The following is a 15,510-nucleotide window of genomic DNA, read 5'->3' as shown; positions in this document are numbered from 1 at the left end:
TTCCAACTTAGCCAGTTTGTACTTCCTGCAATATTATGGTCTATTCGTCTGTATTCCCTTCATTTCTTGCTTTCATTAGTTAAATTCATAACCTCGCGAGTTATACAAGAATTTTTGTTGTTCCTTCCCTTTTTGTCTGTATAATCCTCACGACTTTCGCTATTTCATCCCTCGAAGCAACTCATTCGTCCTCCATTGTATTGCTGTCCGCTGTTGTAGTCATTAAGTATTACAGAGCTTGGAAGTTATACTCTGCTTTTTTTAAATTCAGTGGCTCAGCCTAAAATAAAAAATTCGAAGAATGTTAGTGCATGAATACCTGTTACATGTACGTCATGTACAGATTCATTCTGCGTACCTCTGTAGACAGGGATACCAGCTGATTTTTTAAAAATACTGGTTAAGTCGTTTGTTAATGTGCCATATCTCTGCAAAACGAGTGTGCCTTTATGACCTCTTTTAACTGTATTAATTGTACTAATGTGTATATCCAGGAAACAGTTTGAGGCTGTTGATGGTTATTGTTCAAGTGGTCACTGCTGGGGATCACTTGTCCTTATCGTAGCTGCATAGTTGCATATTTATCTGAATTTCTTTGCAGGCGCCTTCCTTATCCCTTACATCATCATGTTAATGGTGATGGGTGTACCTATCTTCTTTATGGAGATGGTCCTTGGGCAGTACAGTCAGCAAGGGGCTACTGTTGTCTTTGCTCGGATGGCACCTATCTTCCAAGGTAAGACTTAGTGTCAGAAGCAACACAAAAAATTATATTAAAACTGAACATCATGCTTAGGCGCTGGTCAACAGCATGTTCGCATTTTATAAAATGCACAACACTGTGCTGTCTATGATAATGTTATTTATTCTGCTACCGGTTTCGGTCTTGAACCATCATCAACAGCAGAAAATTATCGCAGAAGTATCACATGCCACACATTCTTTGACATACATTACTACTGAAAACCGTAACTGCCCATTGCAACATAAAAGGACTTTAACTGCTAACATTTTTATGAAAAATTGTAGCAAGATTACAATGTGACGGTCCACTGACAAAAAGCAATGTCAATGAGCTCTCATATTGTAATTTTGCTAGAAGTTTTCATTTTTAATGGCAATTATGGTTAATTATGGTTATGTCAGAGCACTTACAACATGTGCTACATCTGCGATAATTTTTCTGCGGTTGATGATGGTTTAAGACCGAACCAGTAGCAGAATAAATAACATTATCACAGACAGCACAGTTACGAATTTCGTAAAATATATTAAAATTCTTAGTCCATGTATTCACAAATATAAAATATTAATAAAACATAATGTTTATCTCAAGCATTCAGAATTGGTCACATATACTCATAATAACAATATACTGAAGTTGAAATGAACCTACTATTTGCTGTCAGTTCATATCTGGCTATTATTTCCGTACATTTTAGAGAAATTGTTGCTGCATATTAGTCATAGCTGCTTTGTTATATTATGGAATATACAGTGAAATTAAAAAGTAATTAAGATAAATTATGTAACTACAGTGTTAGAGAAGTTAAATATAAGGGATTACAGAACAGTATCGTTTTCATGTAGAATCAACATGGCAGGAGGTGGAGTTACAGCATATGTAAAAATTGGACACAAAGCCAGAAATATTGAAACATATTGTTATTGTATGGACTAGATCCTACAATCATATGCGTGTCAGTTGTTATCACAAGGTATTTCTCTTTTAATTGTAAAAGTCTATGGATACCCTCTAGAAAACTTTCAGCTGTTTATAATGTATCTGGACTCCTTATTGAGCTACATGGCACACAAGAAAAAACAATTAGTGGTTTGCGGAGATTTCAATGTAGATTTCTTAAAGGTTTCCGACTGTAAAAATGAGATGGATTCATCATTAGGCTGTTTCAATCTGATTTCAGTGGTAATTTTTCCAAGTACCATGCAGCAACATAAAACGACCTTAACTGATAACATTTTTATAGAAAGTGCTCAGGCTGAAACAATTAATGTGTACAAAATTGTTAATGGACTACCTGGTAATAATACACAATTAATGGAAATAATCTAACTCCTTATAGCTCTGAAGCTTGATCCTACAGAACAATGAGGCTTATTAATGTCAACAGAATAGAGTGTTTCAAAAATAAGTTAAAATAGGTGGTATGATATGAGCTATATTTGTAAAGATAAACTAATGAGAAATGCAGTATGTTCCATAGTAAGTACTGTAAATATTAGAAAGTGGGTTTTGTAAATAGTTATCCGAAAAGTCGATTATAAAAATCTTTAAGCCATGGATAACTAAAGAGATTAATATCTCATGTAAGAGGAAAAAGGAAATCTATATATGTGCCAGAATAACTCAAGATGCAACATTGATTGCATTCTACAAAAAAATACAGTAATATTTATTAAAATGTCCAGAAATATGCAAGTCCTAACAGAAGTTAAAATGCAGATAATGAGATTGAAACTATATGGGATATTGTGAAATGGGAGACATGACAGTTCAGTATACAAGATATCACGAAAACTAAACTAAATGATAATGTTGTGATTGTTAATTCATAAGCTGCAAGTACTTTTAACAATGAGTTTCTAAATGTAACAGCAAAAATAAGATAAAATGGTCCAGTTATAGAAGCAAGAGGATATAATAAAAATTCCATTCCACAAAACTTTAAGCAGTATCTTACTTTAAGTAGTATCAATATCATTCACTGAACTTAACAAAATTATAAAAACTGGAAAAAATCTCATATGGTATTTGAAATTTCAAACAGAATCCCGGAAACTTGTTCTAACTTTATAAGAAATGTCAGAGAGACTGAAACATGCAATTGTTGGACATGTTTATAAGAAAGGTGACAAGAGAGACCTAAGTAATTGCTGTCCAGTTACCCTGCTAGTGCATGTTTCCAAAATATTCTATAATACCTCCTGAATAGTCTCAAATTTACGTAGGAACAGTTTATGTAGCACATCATAATTTAGGTCCCAGAAGGGCTGCCCAACTGATAATGCTATTCATATATTCCCTCGCCAAATATTACAAGCCTTAAGGAATAAAATATCTCTGGTTGGCATTTCTTTGTATCATTTCAATGCGTTTAATTGCATAGATCATGTTTCGCTGTGGTTGTACTCCCAGCTGGTTTGAAAGAATACTTAAAAAAAACAATATGTATAACGTTATTTTCAATAATCCAAACAATGTTGGAATATAAGAAAATTTTAGGGACTGTGTAGAAATCATGAAGGGAGTCCAACGAAGTTCAGTTTTTGATTCACTCCTATTACTTATGTATGCGAATGACCTTTCACTTAACATTCATCAAGCTGAACTGCTACTTTTTGCTGAAGTACTAAGTTTATAATAAATGACATTGGAGATAAAACAACAGAAGAGGTTATTAATGACGTTTCCGAAAGAATTATTAATTTTCATAAAATACACATATTCAGTTCTGAACAACAAACAGCACACACCAACAACTGATGTAGCACATCAATAGAAGACAGTAAAGAGGGAAGAATGGTCCACATTTTTGGGTGCACATATTGTTGAAAACGTGAACTGGAAGAAGCATATTGCTGTGATTCTCGAACAGTAAGGTTGAGTTACTGTTCATTGCTCTTGGTATAATTGCTAGTATTGCAAACAAACAACTCATATACCTCACATACTTTGTAAAATTCCGGTCAATAATGTCTTATCGAATAATTTTCTAGGGCAACTCACCACTTAGAAAGAAAGTAAGAAAGTATTCATTGCAAAAAAGCAAGAAGCAAGAATAATATGTGATGTTCACTGGCAGTTGTCATGTAGGTACCTCTTCAAGGAATTAAGCATTTTAACTGTATCATCACAAAAGATACATTCTCAAATGAAATTAGTCGTAAATCCATCATAATTCAAGAAGAAAAGTACAATTCATGTCAATAACAACAGAGAAAAAATGACCTTTGTTAGCAGTTATTAAAGCAATTAGTGGCTAAGAGCGGACTTCAATATTCACTAACAAAATTTTTTTGTCATTTGCCCAGTAACATCAAATGTCTGACAGGTAGCAACGCAAATTTTAAATCTAACCCAAAAATAATTTCGGCTGGACAACTCCATGTATTCCATGGACGAATTTTTATTTAAAAACTTGTAGCCATTAAAGAAAACAGAACTAGTTTTTAAGTGTAGTTGCATGAGTAGAAATAAAACGGTGATGTGTTCATTAACGCTAACACTAATCACAAATACTTTTCCTGGAAACTGATTAAGTCCACATAATTTATATAAAACACTCTTTCAAACGATGTGTATAACATGTAACTAACTCTAAAATGTTTTATCACAAACATCTATGCATATATAATTTGAAACAGTTTTTTTTTCCGAACCAGCATTGAGAATAATCTATTTTTTAATTTCGAAACTCATATTTCGTTCTGAAGATATGAAAGTATTTCTCAGGCACCAGAAGTAATTATTATATGAACGGCATTTTAACTGCAATTGTGACCATTCTAATGCATGTGGCTCAAAGCACTGTAGGACAGTTCACCAGTTACTTTTACTAGTCAGTAAGCACATATAAAAACCCATAAATGGGGAGGCAATTAGGAACTGAGTTCGTATGAATTTTGTACTTGAGTCGAATCAGGCTGGTAGGACACCACGCAGCTTTTAGAGCCTGTGTTTCACTCAGTGACGTGATGCATGCCAGCTTCACTGTTGTCAGTGATACCATAAAGAAATATCAATTTCATTTCGCGAATGAGGCTGTACATGGTATTGGGTAAATGGCAGTGCCAATGTTAGTGTCAGCAAGTGTAACCGGCCAGTCACTGGTAAATTTGCCAGTACACTATGTAAGAATGTTGGGTCCTGTTCTTTAAGATATGAAACCAACAAATACACGGAACAGTGACGTCGATGCTTGCATGTCCACTTCCGTCAACAATTTACTCATAAAACCAGCCATGAGTACGTTCATATCATGATCTGCCTTGGCTAGAGTTAAATACAGAAAAACTTTCATTTTCCCTTGTGTAGCGGTAGAGCCATGTAAACACGCGATGGATCTTTCAGCAGAGAAAGCGCTGTCATTTAGAATCTGGCTGTGGAGCTTAGATTGCCATAGGCTAGTTCACAAACGTACAACACAATCCACCAGTAACACGAACTGTATTTGAACTGAAGATGTACTGTCACACTGGACCATCAGTAACGATCAAATTGTGCACACTGACGTCACTTCCACAAATAATTCTACCTTTTGATCCGAGTTCTACACGTACGATCTTTACAAGACTTCCGTCACGTAAGTCAGCGCCATTACAAGCAAGCTAAATGGCTGCTATCTGAGAAAAGGAGGATTTTGGGTCATAAGTAAAGGGAATCGGAAGAATAATAGTGATACTGAATACACAGAATATTTTAAAAATAATTAAAAACAACAATTTCGATGTAAGAAGTACGAGGCTTGATTGACGTGCACGATAAAGCTTCAAAAATATATCCCTTGCTGGAGTCTTTGAGTTTTAGTAACAACGAAGTTCCACAGTCAGTCATCCTCGATTTCCTCTCCTGGGCTAACCTCTTCATTTCAGAAAAGCACTTGCATCAGACGTACTCAATTATTTGTTGGACATATTCCAATCTTTGTCTTCCCCTGCAATTTTTTCCGTCTATAGCTTCTTCAAGGACCGTTGAAGTTATTCCTTGATGTCGTAATAGACGTTCTATCATCCCGCTCTTTCTTCTTGTCAGTATTTCCACATGTTACTCTCCTCGCCGATTTTGCGCACAACCTCTTCATTTGTCTGTTCCCTGGTCCAACTTCCTTATGTACCACAACATCTCTAACCCTTCAATTTTCTTCTTTTCCAGTTCTCTAATAATTCAGGATTCACTTCTATAATTCTATGTTCCAAACGTACGTTCTCAGAAGTTTATTCCTCAAATTTAGCCCGAGGTTTGACATTTGTTGGCTTCTTTCGGCTAGGTACGCCCTCTTTGCGTGTGCTAGGCCGCTTTTTATGTCGTCGTTGCTTCATCCATAATGTGTTATTTTCTTTCTTGGTAGCAGAATTCCTTCATCTGTCTATGGTCACCAACTTCGATGCTAAATTTATCGCTAATCTCACTTTACTCCTCGCTACTTTCATCTTTCTGCGGTTTACACTCAGCCCATATTCTACATTCATTAGTCTATTCATTCCTTTCAACAAGTCCTGTAATTCTTCTTCATTATCGCTGAGGATGGCAATGTCATAATTGTAACTTATCATTGATATTCTTTTATCTTGAGTTTTAAATGCACTCAAAACATTTCTTCTATTTCCGCCATTGCGTCTTCGATGTACAGACTGAAAAGTAAGAGCGAAAGACAACATCCCTTTCTTATATATTTTTCAATTCGAGCACTTCGTCTCTTGTCTCCCACTCTAATTTTTCCCTCTTGTCTTTTGTACCTTTTGTGCATAGTGTACATTACTCGTTTTCCGTGTAGCTTACTCCTATTTCCCAGAGAATTTCTAACGATGCATCACTTTACATTGCTGAGCACTTTTCCTAGGTCAGCAAAATGAAGGTGTCTTGATTTTTCTGAAGTCTTGCCTCCGTTACCGAGCGCAATGTCATAACTGCCTCTCTGATGCCTTTACCTTTCCTAAGGCCAAGCTGCTGGTAATCCAACATATCCTCAATTTTATTTTCCATTCTTATGTATATTATTTATGTCAGCAATTGCGATGGTGTGTTGTTAAGCTGATTATGCGATAGCTCTCGCACTTATCTGTCCTAGAAATCTTACGGATGGCTGACATTTTTCTCAACGTCGGATGATGTGTCTGAGAGTCACAGATTCTACAAACCGGTTTTAACAGTAATATGGTTTTCACTTCCCCCAATGATTGTAGGAAATCCGAAGAAATATTATCAGTATTTTCTGCCTTCTTTGATTGCATGTCTTCCAAAGCTCTGTTAAACTCTCCCTATAGTAACTGATCCTCCGTGTCTTTCAAACTGACTCCCATTTCCTCTACTATCACGTTATCAGACAAGTCCTCTGCCATACAGAAACCCCTCGCGGTGTTTCACAGTGGAATTCCTGTTACACTATTAATGTTGCTGCCATTACTTTTAATTTCGCCGAATATTATTTTGATTTTTCTATACGCTGAATCTGTTCCTCAGATACCAGTTCATTTCTCGATTTCTTTAAATCTTTCCAGCAGCCATTTCATTTTAATTTCCTTGCACTTCCCACTTTATCTGATTCTCAAGCGACTTGTATTATCAAAATGTTGCCTTTTTCAGAATATGTTTGTACTCCCTTTCTTTGTTAAGCAATTGAAGTTCGTCTTCTGTTATCCAAGGTTTCTTTGCAGTTATCTTTTTTAGCCATATATTTGTCCATCCAACTTCTGTGATTTCCTTTATAGGATATGTCCATTAATTTTCATCTGAACTTCCTACTGTGATATTCATTGCTGACTGTACTAGCTTGGTAGAAATGTATAAAATTTTCTTAGTATGCAAGTCACTTCATGTTTAAATTAAAACTCGAACTTTCGAAGATCACTATCTTCGTAGTTTGGAACTGAAAGCTGGGATAGAAGTGTGTCCTACTGTCGTTGTTGTCTTACTTTCTGCTGGTGGAGAGAATCTTCTCGGGTGGGTTTCACCTTTCCCCCAGGGGACATCACTGCGCCAAAAGTAAGCCAAGAACACCACTATGCGACAGCTATCAGTACTATCAGTCAACTCTTGGCAAAGAAGATGATGAAGATTTTCAAAGACTCGAATTTCAACTCAAACATGACGCAGCTTGAACAGAAAAAAATCTTATACAAAACGTCAGAGCCATTTGATGATTGAATGCCAGTATAAGATCACTTCGCGTGACTGCAACAGTCTGTCTGATCTGAGGTCTTTGACATAGTCGATCAGCGTGCTTTTTGTGCGCATTCGTCAGAAAGAGCTCGAGTCATAAGGAAGCTGGATGGCATAGCGAACACATGTCTATAGCGAAGCTGGTGACAATCTCACTAGGTTGTCGAGGATCAGACTAAATCTCTTCATTTCACGGGCGCATTCGGGAGGACGATGGTCCAAACCAGCGTCCGGCCATCCTGATTTAGGTTTCCGTGATTTCCCTGAATCGCTTCAGGCAAATGTCGGGATGGTTCCTTTGAAAGGGTACGGCCGATTTCTTTCCCCATCCTTCCTTAGTCCTTTGGGACTTGATGACGTCGCTGTTTGGTCCCCTCCCCCGAATCAACACGGGTGTGAAGGTTTTGCGAGTGGGGATCTTTGAACACCAGCACTTGTGAGGTCGACAACACAATCCTGTGTCCGGATCATCATCGTGACTGAAGTGGCGAAAGCGCCGGTTCTCCAGGGTAAATGCCTTCACCAGAGATCTCGCGGCACACATCTGCCATCAAAAGCATTATCACCGACTCAGAAAATTTGATCTGTGCGCTCAGCGACCATCCAGATGCGTTCGAACGGCACAAAGCCATCGCACTGTTCGTTAATTGTAGTATTTTGCCCACCGCGACTGGGACCAGGAACATTGCGGTAGTATCGTGTAGACAAATGACTGGCAACTTCGTCTGTAGAGTAATATTTTTATCTGGTGCACCCTTTGGAACCGATGGGAAAAGAAGAAGTCAATGTCTCCGTCTTCAAGATGTTAGGAGCATGTGCGCTAATGCATGTATTTCCTGTCTGCAGTACGACCGCTGCATGCTGTATGAAGGTCATCCTGCATCGCTCTACGAGTAATCTAACGCAAAAGGATTTCATCTGGTAGTGCTCGCCCTGTTAATTGGTACCTGCATCAAGCGACCGGACTACCCATCACGCGCTCCGTACATGAATCCGATTGAACTTTCAGAAAACATTCTATGCCAAAGAAGTACACCCCTAACATAACCACCAAGTACTACTTGTTCTTCGAGTGAAGTAAGATGTGTATTGCAAATCGTGTTGCACGACCCGATTCGTAATACGAGGAGTCGTCCATTCTGTGTTGCTCTGTAAGATGTGTCATCCCGTAGTCTTGTTTTGTGTGCTACCATTCCATGGAACCCACATCCTTATGTATGAACCACAATATTATCCTAGATAAGTTGAAGTTTTATGGGAATGTCGGTAGTTTACAGCCAACCAATGGATAATATAGTATTTAACCAAAACAATGCGGAAAGCTGTATTTTGTAATTCAACCAATAAAGTCCGACGACGTAATTCTGACGGCAGAAATCACATATGGGGTTCTCCAAGGCTCAGTCTTTGGTTCACTGTTGTTCTTCATAAATGTCAACGAACTTCCATCTAATACACAACAAGGAATGTAAGATTTTTTTGTTTTTGCAGATCACGTAGTATCGTAATCAATCCAATCACAAATGTAGAAACAGAAGAAATGGTAAACAAGTACCATTGACTGGGTTTCTGAGATGGTCTCTTCCTCAATTTTAAAAAGACACAACGTATTCACTTCTGCACGTCTAGAGACACTACACCAATGATAATTGTAAAAAACGGCGAAGAAAATTAAAATAGTGTGAAAACTTCAAAATTTTTGGCTGTACTTATTGACGAGAGTTTAAACTGGAAAAAAGACACATTCTGGGACTTCTAAAACAACTTAGTTCAGCCACATTTTCACTTAGAATCATTGCATATGGGGAGAGGCAAATTAGTAAGCTGACGTATTTTGAATAATTTTTTTCCATAATGTCATGTGGAATAATATTCCGCAGTAACTCATCCTTAAGAAAGAAAGCCTTCATTGCTGAAAAACTTTCTGTTAGAATAAAAGGTGATGCTCACGTACAATCATCTTGTAGACATTCTGACTTTGCTTCACAGCATATTTATTCCCTCATGAAGTACGTCGTAAGGAATCCACTACAATTCAAAAGGAACAATAAGGTACATAATCGCAATACGAGTACGAAAAATGATATTCATTGCTCCGTAGTAAGGTTGTCTTTAGCACAAGAAGTGGTTCACAGTGCTACAACAACAAGTTTTGATCACTTATCCAGCGATGTAAAATGTGTGTCAGACAGAAAAGTAAAATTTGAAAACAAAATTGGAAAGTTTCTCCTTTCAGCTGCTTCTGTTCCGTAGAAGAATGTCTTTTATTGTGACAAGTATGTGTAAAAGGTGGTGGGTAGAAGTTACTAACTCTCTTATATACATTTACGAAAAACTTATGAATTGTCAGCATGTAGTCATATTTACAAATGAATTTGCAATGTGAAAATAAAATGAATCTATCCAAATCAGTAAGATTTATCATGGAAAGTGATCCACGGAGCATGAAACTAACTAACAATAGATGACAGTGGTCGAGTTGCAAGTATACTCGACTCGTTGTAACTACGTTATGCGTCATAAATTTCCCTTTCTTCCTGTAATTTCGTGATCCTCAGGTATAACTTATACTCATGAATGTTCTTTTTCTGTCCTATTGGTCCGAGGGACACCGTCGAGAATTTTTTACCGATAATCATGCTGTTTCGGAACTTGCCATCTTCATTTTGGTGCAGTAGACATAAAAAATTTCACAATTTTGTGATGACTGATGAAAGGTATTAAAATTTCTCGATCCACACGAGACATTTCTTCCCTTCTGTCGTCTAGTTTGCAAGTATGAATCTGGAATAGGTTTTTCAAGGGTGGGTTTTATTTGACCACAATTTACTGCGGTCTTAGTTTTCCAATAGCCAACTGCCACAAAGTGGGATGTTCTACCCCATTCAGATGTTTCAATATTGTGTTCGTTTCAAATTTAAATGTTCTTTCTCCCTGCCAAAGGAGTGGGCTTCAGCGCGCTGGTCATAGTGCTTGTGATCAACATCATCTACATGGTGGTGGTCTCGTGGACACTGTTCTACATGTTCGCCTCGTTCAGCTCGGTGCTAGGCTGGGCGCGCTGCGACTATGACTTCAACTCTGACTGTGAGTACTGTTCTATCCGTTACCTGTATTTTACAAATACTGTTTACTGCATAATCCATTAAATTTCAGGGATGCACTTCTGTCTCCCCCCATCCTCCTGCCCCCTTTCTCTTTCCACCTCCTTCTCCCCCTCTCTCTGGCCAATTCCTCTTCCCATTTCTCTCTATCCATCCTTTCCTCCCCCTCTCTCTATCCATATCCTCCTGCCTCCTCTCTCAGTCCATTTTATGCTCCCTCCTGTCTTTGTCCATCTCCAACTCCCCCCCCCCCTCTGGCACTTCCCTCTTTCTCTCCATCTCCTCCTTCCCTCTCTCTGCCCATCTACTCTCTCAGTCCATCCTGTCCTTCCCCTCCTTCCATTTTTACAACTGTCCACTGCCCATCCCATCTACCAAATTCCTCCTATTCCTCCCACACCTCCACTATTTTCTACCAATTTCCTTCTTCCCCTCACTTGGAATATCTCATCATGTTCCTGTCTCTGTCCACCTCCTCCTCCTCTCTCTTTGGCCATTTCCTCCTCCCTCACCCTCTGTACAACTCCTTCTACCACTTTCTCTGTCTGTTCCCTACTTCTTGTAATTCTTTCTGCTTCATCCTCCCACTCTCTATCAGTCTCCTCCTTTCAGTCTCTCTGTCCTTCTCGTCCTCCTTCTCCCTGTCAGTCCATCTTTCCCTCCCCCTCTCTTTGTCTATCTCCTCCAGCTTTCCATTTCTATCTGTCCCTACCTCCTTCCCCTCTTTCCATCCATCTGTCCATCCTCACTAACCTCTATCTCTATTTCTCTCTCTCTCTTTCTCACTCTTTGTTCAGATTCCCCTCTATCCACCTCAAATGCCTCCCAGAGATGCCCATCTGTATGTGAAGCCCTACAAAACAGGTCGAAAAAACAGGCCAGTACTACTTCAACACACATGCCTGTCATGGAGGGCAGCCTACAACTTGGGGGCTTGAAAACAGTTTTTTGAACCTGAGATGTAGACTACCCTGCAAGGCACATCCATAAAGCAGATTGTATTTATTCAAGTAATTCATTAATCTGTGTTTCATAATTAAGTATATTATTTTTGAGATTGGTGACAACAGAGAAATAGGCTGGCAGTTTTGTGTCTTCTGCATTACCTTACTCTTGCCTGTTTTAAATACTCCAGAAATCTCCCTGATGTGAATGATACAGCTGTTATGTCTGTTACAGGAGCTTGTATTCTCTCTATACATTGTTTCAGCACACACATTGGCACTTCATCAAACTCTACCAACTTTTTATTTTTACTTTTCAATTCTATGAACTTTACCAACAGCCATACACTTTAAGATAATTTATTTTATTTTGAAAGCGAGTGTACAGCTGTTGGTAAAGTTTATTGAGTGGAAAAGTGCATACCGCACGATGTCCACTGGTCATAATGGACCAACAGAGATTTAATTTTTTTGGTTTCATACAGTTCTTCATACTCTGCGGTTGGTAGTAACATCACTGTGCTTACTGCATAATTATTTATTGGTGCTACATTCGTTTTTGCGAATTTTTGCTGTAATTTCTCTGCAATACTTAAAAAAACGCTCATTTATGTAATTTGCTAAGTGGTGTGGATCATTTGTTGCTTTAACTTCGAATGTTCAGATGTGTGTGAATTCCTAAGGGACCAAACTGCTGAGTTCAACGGTCCCTAGACTTACACACTACTTAAACTAACTTATGTTAAGAACAACACGCACACCCATGCCTGAGTGAGGAGTCGAACCTCTGGAGGGAGAGGCCGTGCATTCCATGACATGGGGCCTCTAACCGCGTGGCCACTCCTCGTGGCTGTTACTTTAGCTCCCTCAATTACCATTATTTTATTATGCTTTAGTTTGTCTGTCCCTGTTTTCTTTTTACTTTTCTTCTCTGCATTGTATATTATCTTGCCATTAAATAACATTTCTGCAGCAATCAGCACCTTCCCATAAATTATATTATGTCTATGATAGTAATTTAAGAACTGTAGCTCAGTATCACTCTTTGAAACACGTCGCTCTGTTAAAGAGAGATTAATGATGTTATCTAGTTGTCTACCTAGGTCTCTGTCCAAGAAAATATGCTGATTAAACTGTGCACAGTGGAATTAATACATGATAATTTTCGGCCCACAAGTTGTTTAATGGGTGAAGGTAATCCCAATAGTACCCTAATTATACAAAGGGATGACTAGCTATGAAATGAAATTCAGAGGTAAAATAAATCCCTGAGTGTATTAACAATAACTTAGTTTATTTAAACAAGGTCAAATAATTCCGTAAAAGCTTCTACTAATGTGACAAGACTGGGTGTTGTGTGATGTCCTTAGGTTAGTTCGGTTTAAGTAGTTCTACGTTCTAGGGGACTGATGACCATAGATGTTAAGTCCCATAGTGCTCAGAGCCATTTGAACCATTTAATGTGACAAACGCTAACAGTAAAACGAATAAAGCGAAATTATAATGTTCTTTGGTTCGCAAAGATTAGAATAGGAGAGTATGTAATGGTAAATTCACCTTCCTAATATATTAAAAACTAACTGACCAAAATCTGCGACTCGATAACGATGACTTACCATTTTCAGAATAGATATGAAGTTGTTATGCAACTGTGCCTGCCCTAGTTGCCATGTTAAATCTAACCGTGAATTTATGGAGGGTTACTAAATCTATCATGACCAATACTGCCGATTCTGCTCATAAATCTCGGTAAGTGCTAGGTTTGGGTGGTGCTGATTGTTTGCTAAGTGCTCCAGTTTGAAAGCAGCTACTGCATTGTCCATGGACGAGGACTTTGCCAGAAGTCTGTTGGCTGAAGTCTGAGCCTGAGGAGTCCTGACTGTAGTACCCCAATTGAGAGCGGATTCGGAATCCGAAGTGCCTCTGCTGAGAGCAGAACTGAAACTATATCCCTGGAAGCAAAGCCCGGAGTGTGTAATGAGAGCAGCGCATGACCATTCTGGGAAATTTTTTTGTGCCTCCGTTAGCAGTTACTTATTAGAAAAGTTACTTTTCCCTGTAACATCACCAAAGCAGGGAAACTCGGCCATCCCAGTCAAGTGTAGTGATTCTATCCTTCCAGAAACTTTCATTTAAAAATCTTGCGAACCGATGAGACCAGTGACCTCACTGTTTGGTCCCTCCCCCCAAATAAACCAATCAACCCTGTGTGTTATTTTTTTAGTGCCTCTGGTACGCTGCTTTCTGGCATGGAAACACAAAAAGAAAGTAAAAATGCTGGGATAGGCGCCGATCTATTAGCCGAAGCATGTGACCATTATTTCCAGAGACTGTACAAGTGTTTTCGAAGGTCTTCAGTGTCTTTATCTGCGGTAGAATGGTCCTCTTAAGAATGACTAAAAAAATGCCCTCGCTGTTTAAGAATCCTCTTTCCACCAAAGAAACGTTTTGCGGGTGTTCCGAGCAGTGAAACTTATCGGTGAGGCGGCCAACTCGCGTCGTCTTTCAAGGAAGCGTGCGGCACACAATGAATGGCTCTGGACCCATGGAGAATGCTGTTTTTTTTCCCTTCATTCCAATTTCATTCCGCTGCCCCTTGGGTTAGGGGCGGGCTGGCAGCGGCACAATTCGCCGCGCTTCAGCTAAAAGATTACTTGAAATACCACAGGAGAACATTACATATATAAAGTAGGAGTACAAAAGATGAAATGTACACATGAGAATAGGAAATTGATTGGAGTTAAAATATGCAAAAAAGGGGCACCTGGATGAGGCACGTTTAACTAAAATCCACGTATAGTTTAAATGGCACTCAATGAAGATGTGGCACATTAACTCTGGCGGCTCGAACAGCGACTTTGAAAACGGCGTTCTTAGTATGGAACAACAACACTGAACACACATTGCACTGATATTACGTCATGACGAACACCAACATACAATTAAGTAATTTAAGTAAAATTTGAATGACTTGTCAAGGAAGGGGTGGCTGGAGGGGAGGGGAAGAGGAAATAGAGAGGGGGGTTGATGGAGGATAGGGGGCAGGAAGGGGGAGAAGAGGTGGAGTCTGTAGAACACCAAGGGGCAGGAGATGGGGAGGGAGCGCAAGAACTGGGAAACCAGAAGTGAGAAGGACAGGGGGGAGGAAGGAGAAACAGCGGTCGGAGTGAAGGGAAGGAGAGGGAGTCCAAGGGACGAGGGGAGGGGAAGAGTATGGTCAGACTTAGAAGGAAGGATAAATATTGAGCAGGAGCACGTCATCCGCGATGGGTAGATGGTCCTTTGGGAGAGACGGTGGAGGGTGTGGAGATGGAGAGAGGGGGGACACACACATCGGTAAAGGGGTTCAAATGGCTCTGAGCACTATGGGACTTAACATCTGAGGTCATCAGTCCCCTAGAACTTAGAACTACTTAAACCTAACCTAACCTAAGGACATCACACACATCCATGCCCGAGGCAGGATTCGAACCTGTGACCATAGGGGTCGCGCATCGGTAAAGGGGTTGGCGGGGGGTGGAGAGGAATGGAGACACCAGGGGGTGAGGAGGATCGAGGCGGC

The 15,510-nt window shown here is 39.2% G+C and overlaps 1 protein-coding gene across 1 annotated transcript in view; it reads left to right on the top strand.

The window, feature by feature from the left end:
• The first annotated feature begins 480 nt into the window (after nucleotides 1–480).
• LOC124742401 (sodium- and chloride-dependent glycine transporter 1-like) overlaps nucleotides 481–15,510 on the top strand; it is a 152,666-nt gene continuing 137,636 nt past the window's right edge. The window contains exons 1-3 of the mRNA XM_047248803.1: nucleotides 481–517; nucleotides 602–736; nucleotides 10,844–10,987. Of these exons, the coding sequence (XP_047104759.1) occupies nucleotides 481–517; nucleotides 602–736; nucleotides 10,844–10,987 (316 nt within the window). The remainder of the gene's footprint in view (nucleotides 518–601; nucleotides 737–10,843; nucleotides 10,988–15,510) is intronic.

Source organism: Schistocerca piceifrons, chromosome 1 (assembly GCF_021461385.2).
Source record: "Schistocerca piceifrons isolate TAMUIC-IGC-003096 chromosome 1, iqSchPice1.1, whole genome shotgun sequence".
In the NCBI taxonomy this organism is placed as follows: Eukaryota; Metazoa; Arthropoda; class Insecta; order Orthoptera; family Acrididae; genus Schistocerca; species Schistocerca piceifrons.
The sequence above is the reverse complement of the archived record's forward strand: the minus strand, read 5'-3'. Positions and strand labels throughout refer to the sequence as shown.